Source organism: Bos javanicus, chromosome 11 (genome assembly GCF_032452875.1).
Source record: "Bos javanicus breed banteng chromosome 11, ARS-OSU_banteng_1.0, whole genome shotgun sequence".
Classification (NCBI taxonomy): domain Eukaryota; kingdom Metazoa; phylum Chordata; class Mammalia; order Artiodactyla; family Bovidae; genus Bos; species Bos javanicus.
The window spans coordinates 98233746-98261298 of record NC_083878.1 but is presented as its reverse complement, the minus strand read 5'-3'; the positions used below and the strand labels follow the sequence as shown (position 1 = coordinate 98261298).

At 53.8% G+C, this 27553-nt stretch overlaps 1 protein-coding gene across 1 annotated transcript in view; it reads left to right on the top strand.

Moving 5' to 3' along the window:
* Window positions 1-26924, top strand: part of ENG (endoglin) — a 32022-nt gene extending 5098 nt beyond the window's left edge. Inside the window, exons 2-15 of the mRNA XM_061433580.1 lie at window positions 3843-3985; window positions 13665-13805; window positions 16676-16838; window positions 17852-18005; window positions 18300-18429; window positions 18881-19055; window positions 19304-19446; window positions 22101-22238; window positions 22464-22502; window positions 23090-23206; window positions 23542-23793; window positions 24862-24916; window positions 25920-26021; window positions 26148-26924. Of these exons, the coding sequence (XP_061289564.1) occupies window positions 3843-3985; window positions 13665-13805; window positions 16676-16838; window positions 17852-18005; window positions 18300-18429; window positions 18881-19055; window positions 19304-19446; window positions 22101-22238; window positions 22464-22502; window positions 23090-23206; window positions 23542-23793; window positions 24862-24916; window positions 25920-26021; window positions 26148-26272 (1877 nt within the window). The 3' untranslated portion in view covers window positions 26273-26924. The remainder of the gene's footprint in view (window positions 1-3842; window positions 3986-13664; window positions 13806-16675; window positions 16839-17851; window positions 18006-18299; window positions 18430-18880; window positions 19056-19303; window positions 19447-22100; window positions 22239-22463; window positions 22503-23089; window positions 23207-23541; window positions 23794-24861; window positions 24917-25919; window positions 26022-26147) is intronic.
* The last annotated feature ends 629 nt before the right edge of the window (window positions 26925-27553 follow it).

The following is a 27553-nucleotide window of genomic DNA, read 5'->3' as shown; positions in this document are numbered from 1 at the left end:
CCCTGATGGACATAAATAACTGACAGAGACTGCTAGTTCCTGAGCAGGAATCCTGCTTAGCACCATGCATGGGTCAATTTACCAATGTTTCCACCAACTCACTGAGGAAGGTATTTTGACTACGACCACTCCATTTTACAAATAATAGCACTGAGGCATGGAAAGGAAGCTGGAAAGAAGCAGAATCAGGATCTGAAACTTCAACATCTCTTGATCCCCGCACTTTATTTAAAAAAATTTTTTTAATTGCAGCAGTGGGATCTTTAATTGTGGCATGGGAACTCTTAATTGCGGCAGGTGAGATCTAGTTCCCTGACCAGGGATCAAACCTGGGCCCCCTGCACTGGGGGCTCAGAGTCTTAGCCGCTGGACCACCAGGGAAGTCCTGGATCCTGGTACTTTATAACTCCACTCCAGGTTGTGGAGGGTGGCCTTAAGCCAGAGACATCAGCAGCCCAGGACAGACTGGGGAAAGGAGTGCTGAGGTCTTGCTGGTGGCCAGGCCCAGGGAGCAGTGGTTGGGCTGGACGCAGGGAAATCTTTGAGGCCGTGGTTGGATCCTGAAAGGAGCAAAGGGTGACTGGGTGACTGAAGAAGAGAAAAAGCAGAAAAGACCTCTGTCAAAGAGGACCTGCCCTGGTTTCATAGAATGATCACGGCCTCTGTGTCCAGAACACTTACTGCATACCAGGATCTGTACACGGGCTACCTCCTGCAGCTAACACAGCCTGTGCAGTGGGTGCTGGGTGCTAGAGCTGGATGGTCTGGGTTCCAGTATGAACCCTGCCGCTTAACAGCTGGGTGCCCTCAGGCAAATTCTTGCTGTGGTTGTTCAGCTGCTCAGTCATGTCCAACTCTTTGCAACCCCAAGAACTGCAGCATGCCAGGCTTCCTTGTCCTTCACTATCTCCTGGAGTTTTCTCAAATTCACCTTCATTGAGTTGGTGATCCCATCCAACCATCTCGTCCTCTGTCAGCCTCTTCTCCTGTTCGCCCTCAATCTTTCCAGCATCAGGATCTTTTCCAAATTCTTGCCTCTCCCTACTCTTTGGTGTCCCCCTGTGTCAAATGGTCATAATAACAGTCCCCATCTTGTAGGATTGCTGCACGCATCAAATGAATGTACTCATGCAAAGCCTCTAAATAGTCCCTGATGCCCAGGAAACATGATGGCAGCTGTCTTGCAAAGGGGGAAGCTGAGGCTCAGAGAAGTTAGGCTCTTGCTCATGCTGACCAGCTGTCCAAGAGGCAGAGCTGGGATTTTGCTCATACCGTCCAGCTCCAGAGCTGGTTTTGCTGACCGTTACGCTCTTGGCCTCCCTAGGTGCTTGGGGTGGCCATTTGGAAAGCCCTGAGGTGGCTGTGCGCTCGTGGGTGGGGCAGGAGAGGGAGCAGACAGGGCTGGAGTGGTGGCTCCCCAGTGCTGGGTCTCTCACTCAGCCGGTCACCCGGGCCCCCAGCGGCGCCTCCTCCAACCCAGGTCCCAGGAGTTTCCCTTGGTGCCAGGGGATTGTTTTCAGCTTTGTCTGGGCCCGCCTCCGGCTCCGGGAGACAGGCCCCGGGCGTCACACTCCCTCCTGTCTCCCCATTCTCGTCTGCGGGGTGGGGGCGGCCAGGACTCGAAAAGGCCCCAAAATAAATGGACCTCTTATCTGATCTCCCAGCCTGGCCTGTTATCTGATCATTACATAATGGCCAGGCCTGTGGCCTCTCCCGCTGACGGCATGGAGGAGGTGGCCCCAGGCGGCCCCAGCGATCTGGGAGGAACTGGGGTTCCTGGAAGTCTGGGGAGGGGGCAGGGAAAGTCTGAAGGAAGGAGGAAGGCGCTGGGCTAATCTGCAGACCAGACCCCAGACTGCGAGGGGAGAGGTAGGTCCGAACCCAGCCCGGTCAGCTGTGTGTGCTGTGTGACTCTGGACATCCTGCATCTCTGGACTGCAGTCTCCCATCTCTACAGGATGACTAAGCAACAGCCAAGAAGCCTGTGCTCACTGACAGGGTCAGGGGGAATGTGGGGAGCACTGAGGGGCTTGGTGGGTCCCCAAGTAGTGGGGACAGCAGCAAAAGGTACCAGCCCTTGAGTCTAGATGAGCCTGAAACACCAGTGACCTCCCTCTCTGAGGCCCCGCGCCTGCAAGCTGTCCTGTCCCAGCACTTCACCACCCACCTGGGACCAACTGTTCTTTTCCAATGGCCAGAGTCAATCAAAGAATTAAAATCAGAAGAATGACCTCTGCTGTCCAGCGGTTAAGACTCTGTGCTTCCACCGTAGGAAGTGCAGGTTCGATCCCTGATTGGGGAGCTAAGACCCTACAGGCTGTGCGGTGGGGCCAAAAAGTAAAAACAGCAACAAACAGCCATACGCCTTGTCTCATGGAGTCCTCTCAGTCACCTGTATGGTTTTGTGGATTCTATTCTTAGTGTCCTTTTACCAGTGAGGACACCGAAGCCCAAAGTGAAGTAGTTCACCAAAGCCACATAGGCTAGTAAGCGTTGGGCCTCCTCAGACACAAACCCAGGTCACCCTGGTTCCAGGGACCCTGGCTTTCAAATGCCCTATTCCACAGGCACTCTGGGGTCCCTGGCACACAGGACAGGGCCAGGGCGAGGACTTCTAAGCCAAACGTTCTTGTCCTGAACTTATCCTTCCCAAGTGGTTGCTGGCGGGTGGTGTGTGTGGGGGTGTGGGGCGGCCATCTTATGTCCTTCTCTGACCTCTGGGGGTCCTGAGCCAACCAGTGGAAAGTTGGGCAAAGAGACCGGGTTAAGCCAAAGCCAGACCAATAGCCCGGGATTCGGAAGAAGCCTCCCTCCCCCCATCCTCTGGGCTGGCGTCGGCTGGACGTGCGGCCAGGCCCTCCGCGCCCATCTTTGATCTCCAAGAAAACAGGAAGTGAGCGCGACAAGATGGAGACACAAACTTCCAAACAGTCTCCCCTTCTCTGTCCTCCTTCCCTCCTCCGGAGCCCCCCCCTTCCCCGGCACATTCCTTCAGACGAGGTGTAGGGGCCTCATTTCCTCTTCCTCCTCTGCTGGGTCGGGGTGAAATTCCATTCCCTTCCCTCAGGACCTACGTTTCCGGGCAGCAGGCTCTGCGGCCTACTCCGGCCCTGCCCTCTGAACCTGGGCTCGCTCTCTCCGCCGGGGCCAGGAGACTCTCAAGCCTCCTTGAGGCTCACGAGGGGAAGTTTTGCCTCCTGATCCTTTGGAGCGAACCAGCCGAGAGGCTTGGGTGCGTGTACATGTGGGCCCTGCCACACCATTAGCGTTGCCGCATGTAGCAAATGAAAATATAGGATGCCCGGTGAAATTTTAACTTCAGATAAACACTGAAAAATTTTTAGTCTAAGTATACCCCATGCAATGTTTGGGATATGCTTATACTTTAAATACGTATTTATTTATTCAAATTTGGATGTCCTGCATTTTATCTGTTGACCCTACACTTACTAGCACTGGGACCTCAGGTAAGAGATTTTTCATTTCTGAGGCTCAGTTTCTTCATCTGTGGAATGAATGTGATGATATCTACCTTGGGTTGGGAAGATCCCCTGGAGGAGGAAATGACACCCCTCTCCAGTATTCTTGCCTGGAAAATTCCATGGGCAGAGGAGCCGGGCAGGCTCCACGGGGTCGCAATGAGTCAGACACGACTGAGTGACCAAGCACACACACACACACACACACACACACACACATACACACACACCTTGGAAAGTAGCTGTGAAGATGTAAGAAAGACCTTAAACAGTGCCAAGCATCCAGTAGGCATTCGGAAAGTGGGAGCAGTTGTCACCACCTTGTTCTTAACTTGTCCCTCTCCCCACTGTGATCTCCCACAGGTCTTGCAGAAACAGTCTACTGTGACCTACAGCCTGTGGACTCCGAGGTGACATACGTAACGAGCCAGGTTTCTGAGGGTTGTGTGGCTCAGATCCCCGATGCCACCCTAGAAGTCCACGTCCTCTTCTTGACGTTCCTAGGGGTGAGTACCCGATGGCAGGGTCGGGTGGGGACCCAGAGGATGGTCCAGGGCCAATGAGTTGAGGACTCAGTCCCTGGGGTAGTGGGCTGAGTCCTCACCAGGGATTCTGCCAGGATAGTGACATGGGCATCTCACAGGGCTTGTCAGCAGAGGCATTTCTGGTGGTAATCTTCTTCTTGTGGCCCCTGAAACCGTTAGGTTGCCCTGCACTTGTGCAGTGATAAGACAGTGCCCAGACCACCAATATCGGGGGGAGTGGCCTGCTCCTCACCACGCTGCCTGCCACAAGGACTGTGGGCCTTGATAATCCCCAAACCGCACAAGACCCAGGTGGGAAGGGCTGGGTTTGGCCAGCAGAGGAGCGGAAAAAAGCCAGGCGAGTGGTTGTTTGTGCACCTCCGGTGATGGGGAGCTCACTTCTTCTCAGTGGATACGGCTTTGCTTCTGGCAGCCTTGACCTTGAGAAAGTGCTTCCCTCCCTGGAATATCACTCATCAAACTCCTATGACCGGGTCAGGGTCTGGAAACTGATGACGTCATCTCTGAGACTCTCCTCCCCTTACCAAGAAGACCCACCACGAGTTTGTCTAGGTCCCTCCTGATACTAATAACACATTTATTGAGCACTTACTGTGTGCTAGGTACTGTGCTAGGCCTACTAAGTGTTGGGAACAGAATTAAGCACCTTACATGTATTAAGCCTCTCGAGGGCCCATCTGTCAGGGGTCTGTCTCCCCATTTTTCAGAGGAGGGACCCGTGGCAGGCCAAGAAAGGTGAAGCAATATGTCTGAGGTCCAAGTTCACTAGATCCCTGGAGACTCCAAACTAGGCCGTCCCCTGGATTCCCCAGTGGATCTGTGTTCAGGGGGCACCTGGCCCTCCTGGGCTGATGACCACACCTGGCCCATGCAGCCTCAGGTCCTGATAGCGATTTAGTGGTGTCAGCTTGGGGTGAACTTGTGGTCCCTGAAACTGTTAGGCTGCCCTGCATTAGTGCAGTGATAAGATGGTGCCCAGACCACCAATATCGGGGGGCCCTGCTCCCCACCACCCTGCCTGCCACGAGGACTGTGGGCCTTGATAATCCCCAAGCTCCAGATAGAGCCAAACACGTTATGTGCTTTTGATAGCCATTGTAATTTTTTTTTTCAAGTTTGGTAATGATAGGGAAAATGAGATTGCCCTCTGCGAGTTCATTTTTTTTGTTCGGATATTCAGGTCTCGGCGCCTCACCTGGGTGGCTGGGATGCGCCCAGCCCCAATCACTCAGCCGCGGGCCAGAGTCAGAGAAGGCTCCTGGCCAAGAACCCAGGGCCATGGGAAACATGTGCAGACAGACAGCCAGGACCCAGGTGACTGGAGCTTTCTCAGGGAGCACAGGGCTGCTATGGGGTTAGGCAGGGCTTCCTGGAGATTGCAAGAACGCTAAGGATGGCCAGAGCTCACAGACTGAAGGAGGCCGTGGGGCTGAACCGAGGACGCAGTGAGTGGACAGAGTGAACGCACAGGCAGGGAGGCGGGCCTCGTTTGGGGTCAGCATCACATGGCTTGCTGTAGCGTGAGCATCCATTTCTCCTCGGGGCACAGCTGGGGAGATTGACAAGGCCCAGTTGCCACAGCAAGTGGCCTGGTCTTCATCCTGTGAACAGTGACAGTTGTTGGAGGATTTTTAGGTGCATGACAAGATGCTGCTGTAACCTGTCATCCTAAACTCATGACAACAGAATCTCCTTGTCACTTTCTGCCTCTACCAGAGAACTCAGTCCATGGAGTGTCCAGCTTTTAACTCAAGGAGCCAGGCTGTAGGCTCCAGGACTGTTGAGCCTGTTTGTTTGAGGGGGTGATGGAAAGCGCTGGGGTTTGGGAGATGGGAGACCCAGTTCTGCATCCACCACTGGCCAGCATCTCATATCACACTGGGCAGGCAGGGGGCTCCTTCTCTCCAGGCTCCAACAGCAGACACACATTTCTTGGGCTCAGGGACTCACCAAAGAGTCATGGAGTAGTTGCATCTGGCCCGGGGCCTGATGTGCACCAGTGACTGTGTATACAAATGAATGAATGAATGAATGTATTGCTATGTGACCTGGAAGGTCAAGAACATGGGCTCTGAAGCAAGATTGTCTTTGAACTGAACCTCACCCCTTATAGGGGCGTGACCCTGGGCCATGTCTCCAAGCCTTGGCTTTCCATAGGAAACATGGGGTGATGACCAAAACTACCTCGTAAGGAGGTTGCGAGAATCCAGGGGGGCAATGCAGGCCACATACTGAGCATGGTTCTGCCGAAAGCCGCTACTTAACTTACAGTAGCTGCGCCTGTCACAGCATCTCCTCTGTGGGGTCTACATCTCTCATGTCAATACTCTCATTCGGCCTGACATGCTACAATGTACCAAGCATCTTCACATCACTCAACTAATTGGATCCGCACAGGCAACTGCTACCAGGTGGCTGAAGCAGGGTCTGTGAATGCACTTGCAGAGGGGTAGCTGAGGTCTAGCCTCCTGGAGCTGGATGCTCGTGGCTCTCTTGCCCCAAGAGAGCCCACAGTCCCATTGGACCTACTACAGTAACACTGAAAGAACTGTGGTTTCCCTGGGAGGTACCTTCCTCACCAGGCAGCCGCCAAGAAGGGGATCTCCAGTCCAACAGTTTCCCACAATCAGTCCTCGCCAGGTGCCTGCTCTGTGTCCAGCCTGTGTGGGGCACTGATGGTGCAGAGACAAAGCAGCACTAGCCACGGCCCTGGAGGCACTCGCAGGAGAGGCAGAGGTGGGCCTCGGCAAGCCCTGGTACTGAGTGATGGACTTGGCAGTGGAGGGAAGGGGGTGCCAGGGGCTGTGGGCCCCGGGAGGATGATCACTGAATGTGGAAGGAAGGGGCAGTAGGGAAATGACTCCCAGCATCGAGCCAGACAGAGGGGCGTCAAGGGCATTCCAGGCAAAGGGCATTGCCTGAGCAAAGGCCTAGAGGCAAGAAACATGAGCTGGCAGCGGTGGCGTGGGTGGAGGCTGTCTCAGCAACCAGCCCAATCCCTCCCGACCTATGGCTGCCTTCTGCAAACCCTGGCACAGAGAAACAGTTTCCCGTCCATCCCCGCGTGGCCTCTGAATCCTCAGATTTCCTGTGGGTGGGCGGCACATGAGCTGTGGCGGCCAAGAGCCTCGGGAAAGAGAGGTTCAGGGTGTGTGTGTATGGTGTGTGTGTGTGTGTTCGGGACATTTGCAGACAGACGAGGGGGCCACTGGGCAGGGGCTCTATCTCGCTGGGTCCCCAAAGGGCAGGCCGGAGCCTGGATTCCGGGAGGGGGCCCGGGGTCACATCCTGACCCGTGGAGACAGGAAACCGGCCTGGTGTCTCAGCGGTTCCCGTCAGGCCGACTGCACTGATCTGCTATCCTCCTAACAAACCTCAGGCAGCCAGGGCACAGCCAAGACAGCCGCTGATTCACCCCGCTTCTGGGCAAACTCAGGGAGCTGACGCCACCTCACCACCCCCAAGCAGATGGAACTCACAGGTCTCTGATGCTGATTGCCTCCTGCCAGAGGGGCAGATGAGGTTGCTCAGGCAGAGGGAGGGCAGGGGGCCCTAGGCTCCTCTAGGCCACCCTGTGAAGGAAGGGGTGTGGAAGGCAATGCAGCCCTCAGACTTAGGCAAAGAGGCCCCTGCCTGGGACCTACAACATGTAGCCCCTCTCTGGCCCTTTTCCAGTTGCACCCCTCTGCCATCCCTCCCCAGCCCCTGCCCTGTGTACCCAGGACTCCAGAATTCCCTGCCCAAATGCACTGAGCCTCCTCCTAGGGTTGGTGGGGCTCCTTCTTGTCCTTTCCTCTAGAGGGGACACTGCGTGGCTGGGTTTAGCTCCCCCAGATCTGAGGGCTACATGAGGTTACTAAGAGTGGGCATCGATGGTGCAGAGAGAAAACAGACGAGGCCTTTGCCTGGAGCCACTCCTGGAGGAGGCAGAGGTGGGTGTCAGCAGTCCTGGTACTGAGTGATGGACTCAGCAATGGCGGGGAGGTTATAGGGGGCTGTGGGTGAGCATGGCAGAGCTTGGGCATCCAGGATGGTTGTCCACATGTGTCCATGTGAAGAGAAGAGGGGTGGGTTGGGGCTAGGGGCTGTCATATGTGTTCTTGTCCCAGGCCTTGCAGATATTAGGGACAGGCTTGGTGGGAAGGACATGGACTCGGGGACAGACAGACTGGGCAGGTACTGTGCCTGCATCTCAGTGCTATATCCCCAGTGTTCAACTCAGGGTCAGTCCCAGAATTGTAAGGATGAGTAAATAGATGGGTGGATGGGTGGATGGGTGGATGGGTGGGTGGATGGGTGGATGGGTGGGTGGATGGATGGGTGTTTGGTTGGGTGGATGGATGGACGGTTGGATGGATGGATGGGTGGATGGGTGGATGGGTGGGTGGATGGATGGGTGTTTGGATGGGTGGATGGATGGACGGTTGGATGGATGGATGGATGGGTGGATGGGTGGATGGGTGGGTGGATGGACGGTTGGATGGATGGGTGGATGGGTGGATGGGTGGGTGGATGGGTGGGTGGGTGGATGGATGGATGGGTGGGTGGATGGATGGGTGGGTGGATGGATGGGTGGTTGGATGGATGGTTGGATTGGTGGATGTGGTGGATGGTTGGATTGGTGGGTCAATATTGGAAGGAAGGGGAAATGTAACTGTGTATAAGCATTTGCTGATTGGCCACCTCCATGAGGTTAGCAGTGTTACTGGTTGTTTGGGGGTGTTAGTCTTGTTCTCTGCCAAGCTCTTGGAGGACAGAGTTGTGCCTTCTTTCCTGTCTCCCATGAAGAGCATAGCAGCCCCAGGCCGGGCCCAGTGCTATTCTCCCAGACAGACAAAGAAACTGGGGAAGTAGAAATGACATGGGCTGATCAGGAACCCTCAGCTGGGGAGAGTGGCGTGCCTCTCGTGGGGGTTCTGGAAGCCCATTCTGTAGCCACCCGGCTGGAGACCAAGTCCCAGATGCCAAACACCGGGAGCCCCAAGGAGGCAGACAGAATCAAAGAGCCATATAATACTGAGCCTACACAGATGGGGAGACTGAGGCCCAGAGAGGGGCTGTTGCAGGGAGGCCTGACTGGTCCCAATTCCAGCCAACAGCTGCCCAGCCCACATGCCCACCTCCTCAGCCCCTGAACTGTGGCCCTCCTCTGGATGAGCGAGAGGGGAGGGAATGGCAGGTGGAGAAACCCAATCCGCTGCCATGTGTTTGGTTGGACGTTGGACCACCTGCTTTGCAGGCAGAATCTCACTGAATCCTCACAAATCTATGAAGTAGTTACATCGTTCAGCCCATTTTCCAGATCAGGAAGCTGAGGCCCAGAGACAAGAAGTAACTGCCCAGGGTCACAGGCTAATGACTGAGCCCAGGTTTGACTTCAGGTCCGTCTGGCTTTGATGCCCTTCGCCTGCTACCCTGCCTGTAAGTCTGGCTCCGCTGGGGTGAGCAAAGGGACGGCCGGCTCCAATCTGGCCGGCTCCAGTCTGGCCCTAGGAGGGTGGGGGCTGCAGGCAGGCTCGAGGCTCCACTCCTAGAAGAATTGCTGGAAGCGACTTTCTATAAGTGGCTACTAGCGCTCAGGGCCTCCCCACTGAAATCCCCCTTCCCGCCACCGACTGCTGGGCCGACAATGGCAACTGTGGGCCAGAGGCACAAAAATAGAAACGTGGTCTCCCGCCCACTGGCTCAGGGAAGGGGCCGGGCAGGCCCCGGCCAGCCCAGGTTGCAGAGCTGGGGACGAGGGCGTGACTGGCCTGCCCACCTCGGCTGGGCTCCCAGAACTCCCAGGATGCCATGGGGAAGACTGGGAGCTTGGGATGGGGGACGAGGCAGGCCCCTTTCTTTACTTTTGGGCTCGGAGCTGGGAGGAAAGAGGGAAGTCTGCGTGTGAGTGACCGTGTTGATGAGTCAGGGCCACGGGATGGAAGTGTTTGCTATGGAAACCCTGGCTGGGTTTTTCTGGTAACTAGCTGGCCTTTGAGCTCGCGCCAGGAGCTCCCAGACCCCTGGAAGCCCAGCTCTCCAGCCTCCCTGACTTTCGACAGGGCTCACTTGGTACGTGGCCCTGGCCCCTGCCTGCCTCTCTTTGGGCCTTAGCCCACACCCTCCTTCCTCCCAACTCCTAACTCTACAGGGAGGGACTTGGTGACAAGGGGGTGGAGGGATTGGTATGTGAGCCCTGGGAGCAGAGCTGAGTGTCATGACAGATGTCACGAAGTTCCAGTCTCTTAACCCCCTCACCCTCAGCATGACCCGACGCTGACCTCTACTTCTCTTCTTTAACTTCCTTTATCCAGAGCCTCACTTGGTTTTGGTTTCCATTCTGTCCTATCCCTGTTTTGCAGATGGGGAAACTGAGGCACAAACAGGGACAGTTACTGTGGGGTGGCAACAGGCATGGATGGTCACAGGGCTCTTTCCTCCCACCTCGGGGGCTGTGCTCTCAGCCTGTGGGCGTCCAGGGCAGAGGAGGGATTGTTCTCCTTGTCCGCAGCAGCCGTGGCACCTCCTAACCATCAGTTCAGTTCAGTTCAGTTGCTCAGTCATGTCCAGCTCTTTGCGACCCCATGAATCGCAGCACGCCAGGCCTCCCTGTCCATCACTCCCCGAGTTCACTCAGACTCACGTCCATCGAGTCAGTGATGCCATCCAGCCATCTTATCCTCTGTCGTCCCCTTCTCCTCCTGCCCCCAATCCCTCCCAGCATCAGAGTCTTTTCCAATGAGTCAACTCTTCTCATGAGGTGGCCAAAGTACTGGAGTTTCAGCTTTAGCATCATTCCTTCCAAAGAAATCCCAGGGCTGATCTCCTTCAGAATGGACTGGTTGTATCTCCTTGCAGTCCAAGGGACTTTCAAGAGTCTTCTCCAACACCACAGGACCCATCTCTTCGCCATGCATGGGCCACGAGTTTCACTCCTCTGGGGGAGGACAGACAGATGGGGCTGGACAGTGATGAACTGTGGGGCAGTCTGGGGAGTGGCAGGGTTGAGAGGGAGGACACGGTCCAGGCGAGCTGCCCAGGGGTCCAGGCACCCACTCTGGCACCATGCTGACGGGTACTGGGCGTCTGACTTCACCACTCACTTTGGCAGGGGCCCTCCCTGTGCCCAACTGCTACATCTGTAAAATGGGAGAATACCTGACCCTGCTTCGATGAGAGCATAGGGCACTCACACACACAGCATAGGGCTGGGCATGCATTAGACTGAACCCTGTGAAAGTACTGATATTTGATTATCGTATTTTAATAGCTTTATTTTGAAAACATTTGTCCACTTAAAGTGTACGGTTGAGGGGTTTTGATCATATACACAGAGTTGTGAAATCATATTTGATAGTTCAAGCTAATAATACATAGGCAATTAGGTAATGAAGCTGGGGTGGGTCCATTGAAGAATCTTCAATCTTCTTGAAGATTCAGACAGGGCAGCAGTGCCTGGGCCTTTCCTGACAACACCAAGGTGGGTCTCCCTTCACTTCAGTTAATTTCAAGAACTGATCACAATCCTGGAACAAAATGTCAGCTCTGACATTTGGACTGGTATTTCCTATTTTGCCAAAATATGATATTAAATGCAATACTTAATCCATAAAGTGTTTAGAATGTACACTATTTTTTAAAATTGATGACACAAGATATTTCAAAACCCCAAAGTTATAAACCCATTAGAAAACAGAAATTAATCAAAAAAGTGAACTTACACAAACATAAATTCAAGATATATCACTCTACTATAAACTAGCATAAAAGTGATCATTCAAAAATAAGCAACCTAATATAGCTCACTAAAATGAAAAAAATATTTATGAAACATTGAAAATGAAACATTATTTGCTTTTATTTTGTTTCAAAGAGCAAACTCACAAAGCGTGATCACGGTGTCATTATTAGGTAGTGGAAATATTTGGGGGCAGATTTTTCCAGCTGAAACACTCTGGCTGTCTGACATCAGTTGGGGAAATGGCCAGGAGATAATTAGAAGTTAAATCTAAACTTCCACTGTTGTCTTCATCTTGAAATATCCGTCTCCTTTTTGATAAGTTTAAGGAGATTTGTGGGGGGTTGGGGGGGGTGGTCAGCGTTTTGTCTCTTTGGAGAGAGATTGCCAGCTTTTGTGAACAGCTGGAGTTTGTGTTTCAATCAAATGTTTCCATCTGTCTTTGTCCATATAAGTCCAAGGCAGGGCTTCTGAGGCCTGCACCTGTTTCAGTTTCAGGAGTCACCTGCTCATGCTCCATTGGTTCAGAGAGTCTTTGAGCACAGCGGGGGTCCTTCTTTCTTCTTTCGGGCTGCGCTGGGTCTTCCGTGGCGTGCAGCCTTCTTCTTGTTGCGGTGTGCGCACTTGTCTAGTTGTGGCTAGTGGGCTTAGTTGCCCCAAAGCATGTGGGATCTTAGTTTCCCCAACAAGAGATCGAACCCATGTCCTCTGCATTGGAAGGTGGATTCTTAACCACCGGACCACGAGGGAAGGCCCAAAGAAGTCTATTCTTTCAACAGAAACTTTGCCTTGTGGATTGCTGTGTTCTTTTTCTTTCTGGGAATAAAGAGGTATAGAAAAACCTGACGGGGCAGGATAGTAGTTGAGAGTAGAGGCCTGCCTAGGTCTAGAGCTTAGTTCCACACTTACATGCTATGTGGTCATGGACAAATGGCTTCACCTCTCTGCGCCCTGCTTCTTCATCTGTAAGTGAGAGTGACAAGGGTACCTACCTCTTAGGGTTGTTGTGAGGTTAAATGAGTCAATGTGTAAAGCACTTAGAACAGTCCAAGCACTTAGGAAGCACTATATAAATGTTAGGTATTAGTTGTTATTGTTGTTATGAAAGCATTCTAAATACATATACCATGATCAATTAATTTTTTTAATGCAGTCAGTACCTCTTGAGACAGAAATGACTTCAACTTCACATTTCTTATAAAATATCAAAATAATGGTATTACCCAACAAAACATGAGTATTTAGTACTTTAAAATCATAAGGCAGATAGGAATCCTGCAGTTGGGGAGCAGAGTTTGATGCCTCAACAGTGCCGCACTGGGACAGAGAAAGGGCACACGGTGCGCTCTGAAGTCACACAGGCTGGTTCACAGCAGGTGTTTAATGGGAATAATAAACCTCAACTGACTACCAATAAAGTTCAGGCTCATTGCATTTATTTATTTTAAAATATTTATTTATTTGGCTGCACCAGGTCTTAGTTGTACCATATGAACTCTTAGTTTCGGCATGTGGGATATAGTGCCCTGACCAGGGATTGAACCCGGGCTTCCTGCGTTGGAGGCATGGAGTCTTAGCCACTGGACCACCAGGGAAGTCCCAGGCATTTTATTTTAAATATAGCAGTGTGTACATGTCAATTTCAAACTCCCAATCTATCCCTTCCTCTGATCATTAAAAAAAAAAGTCTCCTTGGATTTGCTCAGAGTCATCTTTCATTCATTTAGCAAATATTTTCTGGGTACCTGCCTGAGGGCCAGGCACTGTGCCGGGCTCTGGAAGACAGGAGTGGACAAGCTGGGCAGGGAGAATGAAATGGAAGCTGACAGTAAATAAGTCAATGCCGCTGACCTGGGTGGCACACAGCCTTTGCAGCCTGACTGATCTGTGTATGTGTCTCTCCCCTTGCCCCCATCCCAGGATGTGTCAAGGCTGGAGCTGACTCTCCAGACATCCAAGCAAGGTGGCATCCGGCCCCGAGAGGTGCTGCTGATCCTCAGCGTGAACAAATCCATCTTCCTGAAATTGCAGGCACCAGGAATCCCACTCCAGCTGGCCTACGTGAGTGTGTTACCTCCAACCGCAGCCTCAGGCACGGGCTCTGGGAAGCCCCTGCTGTCCACCTCTGTGGACCAGGGTCCCCTGCTTCTCTTTTCCATTCTGACGTTATACTCACCAGGGCCCTTCCTGGTGAACCCCATGGGGCCTTGCCAGAGAGAGGACAAAGGGCAACAGAACCTGGGGAAAAGAACCCAAACCCGGAGGTGGGAATCAAACCCAGGAGGCGATGTGTGTGCCTGCGTTCGTGCTCAGTCGCTTAGTCGTGTCCAACTCTCTGCGACCCCATGAACTATAGCCAGCCAGGCTCCTTTGTCCATGGAATTTTCCAGGCAAGAATGCTGTAGTGGGTTGCCATTTCCTCCTCCAGGGAAACTTCCCGACTCAGGGATCAAACCTGCGTCTCCTGCACTGGCGGGCAGATTCCTTACCACTGAGCCACCTCGGAAGCCCTCAGGTTGATGCACAAATTAGCCAACTCCAACCCTCTCTCATAGCCTCAGTTTTCCCATCTGTCCAGTGGGAGAACTGGACTCACTGATATTCCTCCATAAAATAACCTTGTCACTGTCTTTGAAAAAGTTTACAAGACATAAATGTGAAAATATTCAAGTACAGACAAAAAAAGGCCAGAAAGAAACCTAACAATGTGTTAACAGTAGTTCTGGCTGGGGAGAGGGATGAGGAACAGAGATCTGCTTTGTTCTTTTCACTGTATTGATTGGCAAGATTTGCTATAATTTACATGGCCTAAATTGGAGAAAAATTATTTTTTAAAAAATTCAAATTTTAAATGTCAGACACATCCACCAGAGAGAGAGAAGGTCCACTGGCTGGGGCCACAGCCGGGGGCACTCAGGGCTGGAGGAGGTGGGGCGGGCCGGGTCACTGCCTCGTTCACGTTTAAGGCCCTGGGAGGTGGCCCCCCCAGATGCAGCAGCTGTTGTTTACAGCCAGAAAAAGCAGAGGGGAGAGAGCCGGAGCTCGGGGGAGAGCAAAGAAAACAAGTGGGAGCGAGACACAGAAAAAAGTATGGAAACGGAAAGAGGGCCGGCCTGTTGTGGGAGGAACGGACTCTGGAGACTGAGTTCGAGGAGGGGGAGAGGAGGAGGGGACCTGAAGACAGGCCCCGGTCCCGGGCTGCCTGGGACGCGGGCCTAGACACCGAGAGAAGCTGAGGGGGTGCGCGACTGGCGGCACGAAGCGCAGAGTCAGGCGGAGCGGGCCGGCATGGAAGCCCCCCACCCCACGGGAGGGCAGGCCGAACGCAGCCAACCGGGAGGACGGAGCGGGACCGACCCCGCGGCTCCCAGTGCGGGCAGGCCAGGCCCGGCCACAGCTCCTCTCCCCCACCTCCCGTTTCTCCCCCTTCCTATTCCCGAACCCTCTGGCGGCCGAGCCCTGTACTCTAGGCCCGGCAGGGCTCTGGCTGACGCAGGGCACACGAAAAGCGCCCGCCCGCCCGCCGGGCCGGAAGGTCGCAGCGGCCGCCGGATCAGGCCTCGGCCACGCCTTCATCCCCGGGGCTAAGAATACACGGCCTGGGAGAGGGGGCGGAGGGACGGCCGGAGCCGCGCGCGACCTCGGCCCGCAGCTTCCGGAGCCGGCCCCAAGCAGCCGGAGCCTGGACGCCTCTGGAGAGACCAAGAGTTCCACCGGGGGAGGGCGCAGGACTCTGTATCAGACCCGGGGCCAAGAGCTTGACAAATGCCCTTTAATCCCTATTACATTCCCATTTTACAGAGCTGACCCTGAGGGTCAGATGGTAAAAGTCCTCCCCCTCCCCACCCAACCCAACTCTAGCTCTAAACCACTGCCCCAGCCCTTCCATGGGGTGGGGGTGGGCACTGGGCTCCTCACCCAGGTCCTCATCACTTTGCCCCCTTGTTAAAGCCCTGCTCCATTCCAAGTGGACCTTTCTATGACGTCTTGCCTATTTCCACTGTCAGGCAGTCCCCCCTTAGTATCTAGCCTGAAGCTCTCATGCTGCTGCTGGTGTAATGCCTCTGGCTTTGGAGATGGATGGAAGAGGAACTCTGAGTCCATGGCCCCAGCAGCTTCCCATGAATCCTTTGACCTCTACCCCAGGAAGTTTTTCCTATTTCTTTCTCTAGCCCACCAGAGTCTCTGCTGAGGCATGGGCAGTGGAGGCAATGAGGTGCTGGAGCCACCCAGATTCTCATCTCTGTTCATTCAAGGGACCTGTCTTGCTCCTTTTGTTTCTCATAGAATAATATCCTCTGTCTTCTGTTGTTTCAAATGACTTGAGGCATGACTGGTTTCTGGGTGGTAAGATCTCCCAGAGCAGGGACCAGTTGTTTGTCTTTTGTTCACTCATTTATTCATCCATGTCTTCTATCTTCCCTTCTCCATTTCCATGTGCGGGGAGCACCTGCCGTGTGCCAGGTGTCAGGATGAGGCTGCCATGTCAGGATCTTCATTGCTGGTCTCAAGACCCAGCACACAGTCAGGCCAATATTTCTTACTGCCTACTGTGTGTCAAGCCCCATGCAGGGGTGGCCAAGCCAGCCACTGTCCCTCACAAGAGTGTGGGGGAAACCGACATGGGCCCCACGATAAGTGCGGACTGAATGGAGGGGTGGGAGGGTGATGTTTGAACAGGGGGATGAACATGGGTGTGTGTCCACCCAGCCCCTCAGACGTGGAAAAGAGATGGGGCAGATCTGACTCTGAGGGGCCCTAGTTAGGGGCCCGTGGGCTGACTTCGGCTCCACCAGCCTCAACCTCCTCAGCCCTGGCCTTCTCTGTTCAGCCAACTAGCTGCCTCCCCCAGTTATCTGCTGACCTCTGGCATGGGACAGAAGGCATTCAGGCCCAGGGACAGCATCCTGAGCTGCCACATGTCTCCCTAGGACTCCAAACTGGTCTTTCACGAGGCCCTAGATGCCAACATCACACAGCTGCCATCCTTCACCACCAAGGACCAGCTCCTCAACTGGGCGAATACACGGGGTTCCATCGCCTCTGTCGCTGAGCTGAGCAACCCGCAAAGCATCTTCCTTCGTCTGGACCAAGGTCTGCCTCCCCAGTTGCCTCTCTGGGTTCAGGACTCTGCTCTTGAGGAATCTGAATTCCTCTGTCTCCTTCCTCGGATGTGGACACTAAGGCACCAAGACGGGATGTGATTTGCCCCGGGTCACTTAAGACAGTGGTTACCCTTTCATCAAATGTTAGATTGAACCCTGTGAAACTGCTGCCATTTGTCAGTCTCGGGATATACAAAAACAGCACTTTCATATTATTTATTGTATCCCTAGTGTGTACCAAGTCCTAGGCCAGGCATCTGGGGACCCTGTGGGGACAAACCCAGATGCTGCCCTCCTGGAGCTGGCACTGTGGTAGGAAGATGATAATAGGTATACAAATTCTGTAATTTCAGGTCATGGTAAATACTATAAGAAGGATAAATGGGGGGTGATGTACAGGCAGTTGCTGGGTTGCATCGCTAACATACGCCATGGTTTTATACCTTAAGTAAAATGTGTGTTGACAGCTGAGGAAACAGAGGCCAGGGACTTACCCTGGGTCACTCTGATGTAAGTGGATTTGAACCTGGGTCCTCCCAAGCCCCCACTCTTTGCTGTTCCATCCTGCCTGTGTGCGTGCTAAGTCGCTTCTGTTGTGTCTGACTCTTTGTGACCCCATGGACTGTACCCCACCAGGCTCCTCTGTCCATGGGATTCTCCAGGCAAGAATGCTGGAGTGGATTGCCATTTCCTTCTTCAGGGGGATCTTCCCGACCCAGGGATTGAACCCCTGTCTCTTAGGTCTGGTCTCCTGCCTTGGCTGGCGAGTTCTTTTTTTGTTTGTTTTTTTTTTCACCCCTTCAGTTCAATTCAGTCGCTCAGTCGTGTCCAACCCTTTGCGACCCCATGAATCGCAGTACACCAGGCCTCCCTGTCCATCACCATCCTCGCGCCTACTGGAAGCCATCCTGCCTGCCCCACCATTACTGTGGGAGAGGGTGGGCCTGCGTATTAGATGCTAGGCTGCTCCAAGGGGAGACAGAGGTGCGCTTATCTCCGCAGCCTCGAGCTCACCGTTCTCCTGCAATCTGGAACCCCAGAAGGACATGGGCCACACGCTCGGATGGACCCCGAAAGCCTGGGGCTGCCGCTTGGAAGGTGTGGCTGGCCACAAGGAGGCGCACATCCTGAGGATCCTACCGGGCCCAGAGGCCTCGTAAGGGTGCCAGCCCCGCCAGCCCCACCCTCCATAAAGCCCCGCTTCTGTCCAAGCCTTAGCCCCGCCCCGGCCTTGTTAGAGAACTGTCACCCCGCCTATATCTGGGCCCCGCCCATTTTCACACCCACCCGACAGACCCAGGACCAACCAGGTTAGGAGCGCAGCTGCTGCTCAACCGACCCCAGGTCTTGTTCTGGCCCAGCAATTCCTGGTCAAGCTCCCCTGCACCTCCCCACACCCCGCACTACCGCCCTCGCTGATGCGGGGGCGGTCGTCTCCCCCCACATCCAGGCCCCGGACAGTGACCGTGAAGTTGGAGCTGAGCTGTGCTTGGAGAGATACTGACGCCGCCGTGCTCATCCTTCAGGGTCCACCCTACGTGTCCTGGTTAATCGAGGCCAACCACAACATGCAGATCTGGGTGAGTCTTGCTTTGAGACCCACACAGCCCCGTTCAGGTCTTCCCAAGGCTCCTCCAAGAAAAAACCCAAACTTCCTGCACCATCACCCCAGCCCTGAGCCTTTATATACGATGATCCCTCTGCCCTCTGTGCTCTACCTATTCTTCCTTCAGACCTTCACCTAGATGGCACCTCCTCCAGGAAGCCTTCCATGATCCCTTAAAGAGGCCCCCTAACCCAGCCCACTGCGTCAGGGAAGTTTCCTGGAGAGGTGAACTCCAAACTGAGTTGAAAGACAGACAGGAACCAGTAGATGAGGGGAGGTGGTCCAGGCAGAGGAAACAGCAGGAGCAAAAGAGAGCCTGACTGAGGCCCGGCAGACCCTGGCCAGCCTGCAGGCACACCTTGCCAGGCTGTGTGGCCCCTGACTGTGTCCGAAGCTCCCTGCTCTGCCTCTCTCCCTGTCATTAGACCACTGGTGAATACTCCTTGAAGATCTTTCCAGATAGGATCAACCCTGGCTTCCAACTCCCAAACACAACCCAAGGCCTGCTGGGGGAGGCCCGGAGGCTCAATGCCAGTGTGGTAGCGTCCTTCGTGGAGCTCCCCGTGGCCAATGACGTCTCTCTGCGGACCCACAGCTGTGGTGAGCACCTGGCTCCCTTCCCTTGCCCCCCGCCTCGCCAGCTCCCTTCCCTGGCCCTCTCCTGGGATCTGTTGCTACGTCCAGATGCTGTGTGAACTGGGAAAGTTGCAGCAGCTGGTGGGAGCCCCATATTCCTCATATGCATCTCAGGAATGCTGAGAGTACCTAGCTAGAGAGGTGCTTAGCACCTCAGAGCACAGTGAGCCCCACAGTGACTGTCTGCTGGGGCCCCCTCTGCTACCCCGCAGGCAGTGGGCTGCAGCCCTCACCCACACCGGTGGAGATCACCACTCCCAATAAGGGCTGCAACCAGGAGCTACTTCTGACCCTGATCCAGCCCAAGTGCTCCAGCGATGGCATGACTCTGGTACTCAAGAAAGATCTCATCTCGGTAAGGGAGCGCCTGGCTTCCAGTCCAGCTGACATGGGTAACTGGTCCTTCTGTCCTAATCCAGGAAGGAGGACCAATCACATTCCGCTACAAGCCTTAGTTTTTCCACCTGTAGAATGGGCTTGAGGTGGCTCAGATGGTAAAGGGTCTGTCTACAATGTGGGAGACCGGGGTTTGATCCCTGGGTCGGGAAGATCCCCTGGAGAAGGAAATGGCAATCCACTCCAGTACTATTGCCTGGAAAATCCCATGGACAGAGGAGCCTGGTAGGCTACAGTCCATGGGGTCGAAAATAGTTGGACACGACTGAGCGACTTCACTTTTTTTTCACTCACCAGGTGGTGAGGATTACAGGAGGTCTGACGACCTCGCCTGGTGTGGAGCAATGCGTTAGGTGCTCAGTCGTGTTTGACTCTTTGTGATCCCATGGACTGTTACCCGCCAGGCTCCTCTGTCCATGGAATTCTCCAGGCAAGAATACTGGAGTGGGTAGCCATTCCCTTCTCCAGGAGATCTTCCTGACCCAGAGACTGAGCCCACATCTCCTGTGTCTCCTACATTGCAGGCAGATTCTTTACTGCTGAACCACTGGGGAAGCCTTATGTACTAAATACTGAAAGTGACAATGTTAGTTGCTCAGTCATGTCTGACTCTTTACGACCATGGACTGTAGCCCTCTAGGCTCCTGTGTCCATGAAATTCTCCAGGCAAGAATACTGTTGTGGGTAGCCATTCCATTTTCTAGGGGATCTTCCTGACCTAGGGACTCCTGCATTGCAAGCATATTCTTCACCCTCTGAACCACTAGGAAAGCCCAAGTTCATATGTACTTAATAATATCACTTTAAAAACACATTAGATCCCATCATATTGAAATGCCATAATTTGGAGAAGGAAATGGCAACCCACTCCAGTGTTCTTGCTTGGAGAATCCCAGGGATGGGGGAGCCTGTTGGGCTGCCGTCTCTGGGGTCACACAGAGTCGGACACGACTGAAGCGACTTAGCAGCAGCAGTGACTATATAACATCCAGCTGAAGACTAGCCAGGGGGGTACTCTTTCTGCCCCCTTCTGATGCCTATGTCAGAAGCTTTCTCTGTCTCCTTTATAGTTTAATAAAACTTTATTACACACACACACACAAAATGCCATAATTAGCTCCTCCTCCCTCTTTAGACATTTGGGTGTTTTCAATTATGTAATATTATAAATATGCAGGAAGTGTCATTGTGCATGAAATTCTTCTATAAATAGAATTGTTTTCTTAAGATAGGTTTCCACATCAGTTGAGATTGCTGGGTCAAAAATGAGGGAACATTCTGGAAATTTTCATACATGTTGCCAACTCGCTTTCCAAAAGATGATTCCAATTTTCACTGCTGATTAATGAGAACACTTAACTGTCTCTCCAAATTATTGTTTTTTTGTCTAAAAAACTTTGCTGATGTGGGAGGTGGAACCTTGTCTTCCATTCTTGTTTGAGTTTCTACTTCTTTGATTAGTAAGTAGTGAGTGTGAATTTGATACTGTGTAACTGATAATAATCAAAGTCTCTGTAACTTTGTGGCTTGGTATTTTTCTTCTTTACAACATTTTTTTTTCAATTGGAGGATAATTGCTTTACGTTGTGTTAATTTCTGCCATATAACAACATGAATCAACCATAAGTATACATATGTTCCCTCGCTCTTGAGCCTCCCTCCTTTGGTATTTTTCTTATTTCTTTTTTTTACCCTTTGATTATTTCTATAAGCTTTTTACATGAAGAAAGACATTTGTGGCCCTTTGTCTATCGTTCTTATTGAAATAATCTCTCCTGGTTTGTTATCATTCTTTAAATTTTTGCCAGAGTGTTTCTTAATTTTCGGGATGTTTGAAAACATTGGGCCATCCTAGCTGGTCATCTTCTCCTTTGTGATTTTTTTCTAGTCTTTCTGAGGCAGGAAATCTCTCTGCCAGAGTCTTGATGAGTCATGCATGTTCTCAGGGATTTTTAGAATGACATTTAACTCTATGTCCATGTGGAAGTGTTTTGGGGTGTGTGGTATCAGGGCCAAGGTGAAGCTCCATCTGTCTGCGGCCTATCTCCCCCTTCTTATCTGCCTTTACCTGGCCCGGCAGATATCTGGGAGGTGGAGGAGGTGGTGCAGGGATCAGCAATGGCTGGCATTACTGCCATCCAGTACACTGGATGTCATACACTGTGATCCACTGATCTTTGGAACATTACACTCAAGTTAAAAAGAATATTCTAGGTCTATAAATATACACACAGATAGACGTCTGTGATTTATTATTCAGTGAGGAAACTAAGCTAAAGCCTGAAGGACAGTATGATGCCTTTTGTTTAAAATGAGGGGAAAAAAAACAAACCCACACAATTTCTATGAATGCATATGTCTAGAACACACTCATGATGTCACAGATATTATTGCTAGATACAGAAGTGTGTCAAGTTCAGGAAAAGTAGTAACTCTTAAACGGTGTAGGATGATGAAACCTAACAAAAATGGAGATGGGAGCAGAGGCGTGGCAGTGATTCAAGACCCCTGGGGTGTGGTCAGTCCTTGGTGCTGGGGTGTGAGGGACAGGCCCTGGGGAGCCCTGTGCCTCCTGACGGTGCCTCCCCCACACCCCCTGCAACCCTGGCCCAGACTCTGCTATGCACCATCAAAAGCCTGACCTTCTGGGACTCCAGCTGCCAAGCTAAGGAAACAGAAGACGAGTTTGTCTTGAGCAGTGGCTACTCCAGCTGTGGCATGGAAGTGATGGAAAATGTGGTCAGTAACGAGGTAAGACCTGGAGTGGGAAAAAGGGATGGTGTCCCCTCCAGGTGCCTCCTGGATCTTCCAGGCAGAGAGGCTTTGGGGAGAGCGGGTGTGGTGCTAGTAGGAAGACAAGACAAGCTTTGCCATTGGTTGACTCAGTTTCCCCATCCAAAAAAATGGGTTCATTGGGTGGGATACCCTCTGGGCTCCTCTCGGGCTCTGAACACCTCCTTGGCTCTCTTCCTGCAGGTGGTCATCAGACTCCTGTCAAGCTCATCACCGCAGAGGGTGAGATGGACGGTCAATGTGCTAACCCATGTGGTCCGGGGGGAGCAGGCCTCAGGAGACTCAGGCCCTGATCCTGGCAAGCCAATGTGTCTCCAGTGTGCCCCCGTCTCCCCTTCTGTGCGATGGGGGCAGTACTGTTCAGAGTCATGTTCTCAGTCTCTCAAGTCAGAGGGTTCAAGCACGAATTGGCTGCATGGCCTTGGGCAAATCACATAAGCTTTCAGAGCCCAAAGGTCCTGTTAATAGGAGTATAAGGAAGGAACCCCCTATGGGATGAGCTGTCACCAAGAGGAGACATGGAAAGCACACAGGTCTTGTGAGGAGCAAGTTCTTTTTCTGGCTGCATGGCTTGTGGGATCTTAGTCCCCCAACCAGGGACTCAGATCAGACACCGGGCCTTCAACAGCGAAAGCACAGAATCCTAACTGCTGGACTGCCAGGGAATTCCTGAGAGCAAGTTCTTGATAAATATCAGTTGTGGTGGGGAAGGGGGAGGTTTAAGGTGAGGAGGGTCACGCAACAACCCTGAACCGTGACTCCTGCTCCCACCCCTTGGCTTTCTCACTGGGTGCCTCCCATCCCCACAGAAAAAGGTGCAGTGCATCAACATGGACAGCCTCTCCCTCCAGCTGGGCCTCTACCTCAGCCCACACTTCCTCCAAGCCTCCAACACCATCGAGCTGGGCCAGCAGGGCTTTGTGCAGGTACCGGACTTGGACTTGACCGCTCAGGCCTGCCGCCCCCTGTGATTTCTCAGAGCCTTTCTTTCTCCCCAGTGGAACTTGACTTCCTAGGGCTAGGCGGGGGCCAACCTGATGCAGGGTTGTAGGGGTGGGGAGAGCTGAGGCAGAGCTCAGATAGTGGTTGGAATGTCACTTCCTCCTCCTCCTTTGCTCCAGGCAGGCCAGTAACTGTCCTTCCACCATCAAAGTTCCCGAGCAGGAACTCTAGAACGAGTCTAGCCTATTTCGCGAGAACAGGTAAGGTGGAGAGTTATGAGTAACTGACCGCGCCTCGGTCCCCTTACCTACCCATGCAGGTGAGCGTGTCCCCATCCATCCCTGAGCTCATGATCCAGCTGGAGAGCTGCCAACTGAACCTGGGGCCCGACATGGAAATCGTGGAACTCATCCAGGGCCAGGAAGCCAAGAGCAGCTGCGTGAGCCTGCTGTCCCCGAGCCCTAGTGGTGACATACGCTTCAGCTTCCTCCTCCGTGGCTACATGGTGCCCATGCCCACGACTGGCATCCTCAGCTGCTCTGTGACCATGCATCCCAGGATTCGGTCCCTGGTGAGTGGGGGCCGGGCCCAGCCCAGCTTCAAGGGTGGCTTCTGGGTCTGGAGTTTTCAGGAAGGGATATGATAGATCAGGAGGATGTGGAACCAGTGAGCAAAAGACAGCCACAGGCAGACACGTGGCCTCTGGGTACGAAGGGGACTCTTTCTGCCACCCAACAGCCTTTGGATGGCTGTGCTGTGTCTTGGGACATTGGTCAAATATGCAGCTGCATCCACTATCCATCTGTCCATCCATCTATCCATCCATTATTTCACCCATCTGTCTGTCTTCCCACCATCCCTTCAGTCATCATTTATCAGCTGATGCTTCTCACCATCCCACCCAGTCATCCATCCAGAGTCCTTCCATCAGCCCAGTCATCCATCCATCCTTCTACAATCACACCCAGTCATCATCCGTCAATCCATCCACCCAGGAATCCATCCACCCACCCATCTTGTCCATATAGTATGGTCACCATGGTAATCTCAACAAACAAGAGATCTCAGGGAAGAGGGTTAGTACAAAAGACACAAAATTCTGATTTTCTGCACTTACTGGTCACAACACTTCACCATCCAGTATATACCAGTTTTTAAACACTGGGCCCTGGACACACACACACACACACACACACACACACACACACAGAGTCATCCCCAAGCCCTTGCATATAAAAGGGTCTTCAGGATGAGAAGCTTCTATGGTTGTATGAAGCTGGAGAAGCCTCTGGGACCACTCCTGAGTGGGCTCTCCCTAGGCCACAGTGAGCCTGGGCTTCTGGGCATTCACAAGGATAATGGATGCAGTGTCCCCATAATCCTCATGGGAGTCGGGAGCTTTTCAGGAACTCAAAAGAGACACACCAGGAGCAGCCCAGAATTGTCTGGCTGCCACCCTTCCAGAGCACAGATCTGCCAGCATTTGCCCAGAGGCCCCCAGCCAGAAGGTGGTGCAGGTGGGGCTCAGAGTCAAGGCCCCAGGGTGGGCTGTGGCAGGCCAGGGTCACAGAGACAGGGGGGAAGCCTGGAGCTGCCTCTCAAAGGCTGTGCCATACCCCGGGCTCTCTTCCTCCTTCAGGAAGTCCACAAGACTGTCTCCACACGCCTGAACATCATCAGCACCAGCCTGCATGGTGAGTTCTAAGTATCCCCGAGGTTCCAGGGACTGAGGTCAGAGTGGGGCGTGATGGACGCTCAGAGGACCCCAGAGAGCAGGGTCCACAGCTACATCTTCCACATGGAGAACATTTGCTTGTGACCACCCCATGGGACCATATCCCAGGCCTTTGGCTCTTCTTGATCCCCAGGGTGGCTGGCTGACCTTGCTGGGAGATGGAGCCTTCTGGAATCGGGACTGGACAGGACTTGGGGGCAGTGCTTGTCTCTCCTTCCCTAAGACCCCTAGGGTGGAGGATGCCCCTCAGCCCAGCTCCCCCTAACCTGTCTTAGTTCCCCCTGGGCCCAGGTGCCCCCTGGGCAGGAGAGTCCCTGACGCTGAATGCAGGTGGGAGAAACATCGGCCCCTTGGCCATCCTACCTGGGCCTGGATGGAGCCCTGCGCCCAGCCTACAATCAAGAAGGCAGGCTAATGACCCCACTGCGGGGATGGGAACCCACAGGCCTACGGCCAGGCTGCCTGGCCCACAGTCAGACAGGCATCAGGAGTGCAGAAAGAGTGAAGCTTGGGAAAACCCAAGAAGAGAGCCAAAGGGCCCTCAGGGGGCACTCTGGCTTCTGCTTTGGTAGCAGGCTGAGAGGAGTAGGGACTGACCTAAGGTCACACAGCGGGACTCTGGACTCTCAGGCCCCACTCACACTTTGCTCAGATTATACCATCCAGCCTCCCTAAAAATGTATCTCTACCAGCCTTGGGAGTCAGAGGCATGGCCCCAAAGGCCTGGCTGGGCCCTTTTGAGGGCATGCTCATAACAACACAGCTTCATGCCATGTGTGGATGTGATGATCCCATTGGCTAGATGAGGAAATGGGTTCAGAGAAGTAAGGGTCAGTGGCTGAGCTGAGACTGGCACCAAAACCTGCACTCCTGGCTGGCACAACGGGGCGGGGAGTGGGGATGGGAGTTGCAGGGAGGAGACAGCGGTGCTGACCGCAGCCATCCTGTCCTTGGTGGTGCAGACAAAGGCCTCGTCCTACCTGCCGTGCTGGGCATCACCTTTGGTGCCTTCCTCATCGGGGCCCTGCTCACCGCCGCGCTCTGGTACATCTACTCGCACACGCGTGAGTATCCCAGGCCCCCACAGTGAGTGCTTAGGTCCCCTCCATCACCACCTGGGGGAGCCCAGCGCAGTCTCTGGGGCAGTGGGGACCCCTGGCCAGGGCCCTGACCTCCACCCCTGCCCCCAGGTCACCCCGGCAAGCGGGAGCCCGTGGTGGCGGTGGCTGCCCCGGCCTCCTCGGAGAGCAGTAGCACCAACCACAGCATCGGGAGCACCCAGAGCACCCCCTGCTCCACCAGCAGCATGGCGTAGTGCCCAGCCAGCCCTCGCCCAGCGGGAGAGACTGAGCAGCCACCAGCTGGGAACCACTGGCCGTGGACTTATCCCGGGACCCCAGCCCCTCCACTTGACCAAGGATGAACCCTGCCCTCTGCACCCGCCCCTGCTGCCTCCCTCCCAGAGGCCTGCCACCAGTGGGAGCACCAGCTCGGAACACCTTGGGGGTCCCCCACCCCACCCCGACGAACCTTCAAACCCGGAGGGCCTGGGGTGTGGCTGCCCGGGACTGCAGAGTGAGAGCCCACTGCCCTGTACGTCCACATTGCTGTAAACACCCAAGAAAGCCCCTGTCATTGTAACCTGGACCCAGCACCCGGTGACCTGGGCTGGGCAGGAGTTGAGAACTCCAGGACTCAGTCCAGCCCACCCAGGCTGATGGCGCCTCCTCTGTGGAAACCGAGCCAGCACGGAGCCACCTGCACCTGCTTCCAGCGGTCTCCGCGTCGGAACTGGCACGACTGGCGGAAACAGAAGCCGAGGGGCACGCAGCCTGGGAGTGGAGTGGGGGAGCCTAGCTCCTCCCTGCCACTGTCACACAGACACCCCCCACGCCCACCCCCCAGGCAGTCTGTCCTGGGTCCTCCCCTATATACTCACCACCAATAAATCAGACCATGAAACCAGAGCTGGGCTGGGCTGGAAGGGGAGGGGCACCTATGCCAGGGAGAGGGGTGACTGTTCTGGGTTCAAATACCACTTCTGGGTTGTATGACTGTGGACAAGTCCCGTGGCTTCTTTAAGCCAGCCACCATTCTCTTATCTGTGAAATGGGTGTGAGAATTTGTGATCACAAGTCCCTGTGTTTACCATGTGGTCAAGGGACACCAATTCATCCTTTTCATTTCACAGACAGGCCACCTGAGGCTCAGAGGGAAGGACTTGTCCAGGCCACACAACCTGGGCTCCTACACAGGGCAGTTCTTGGACCGGCCATAGTCCTCATCCCCTTATTGTCTGCTGAGGGAGCTAGAGGTCAAGAGTCAGTCAAATGTTTGTGTGTTCGTTGCTTGGTCATGTCTGACAAATGTTTGTGTGTTCGTTGCTTGGTCATGTCTGACTCCAAGCGACCCCATGGAGTATAGTCTACCAGGCTCCTCTGTCCATGGGATTCTCCAGGCAAGAATACTGGAGTGGGTAACCATTCCTTTCTCCAGGAGATCTTCCCAACCTAGGGATTGAACCCAGGTCTCCTGCATTGCAGGCAGATTCTTTACCATCTGAGCCACCCAGGGAGCCCATCAAATGTTTAGCCAA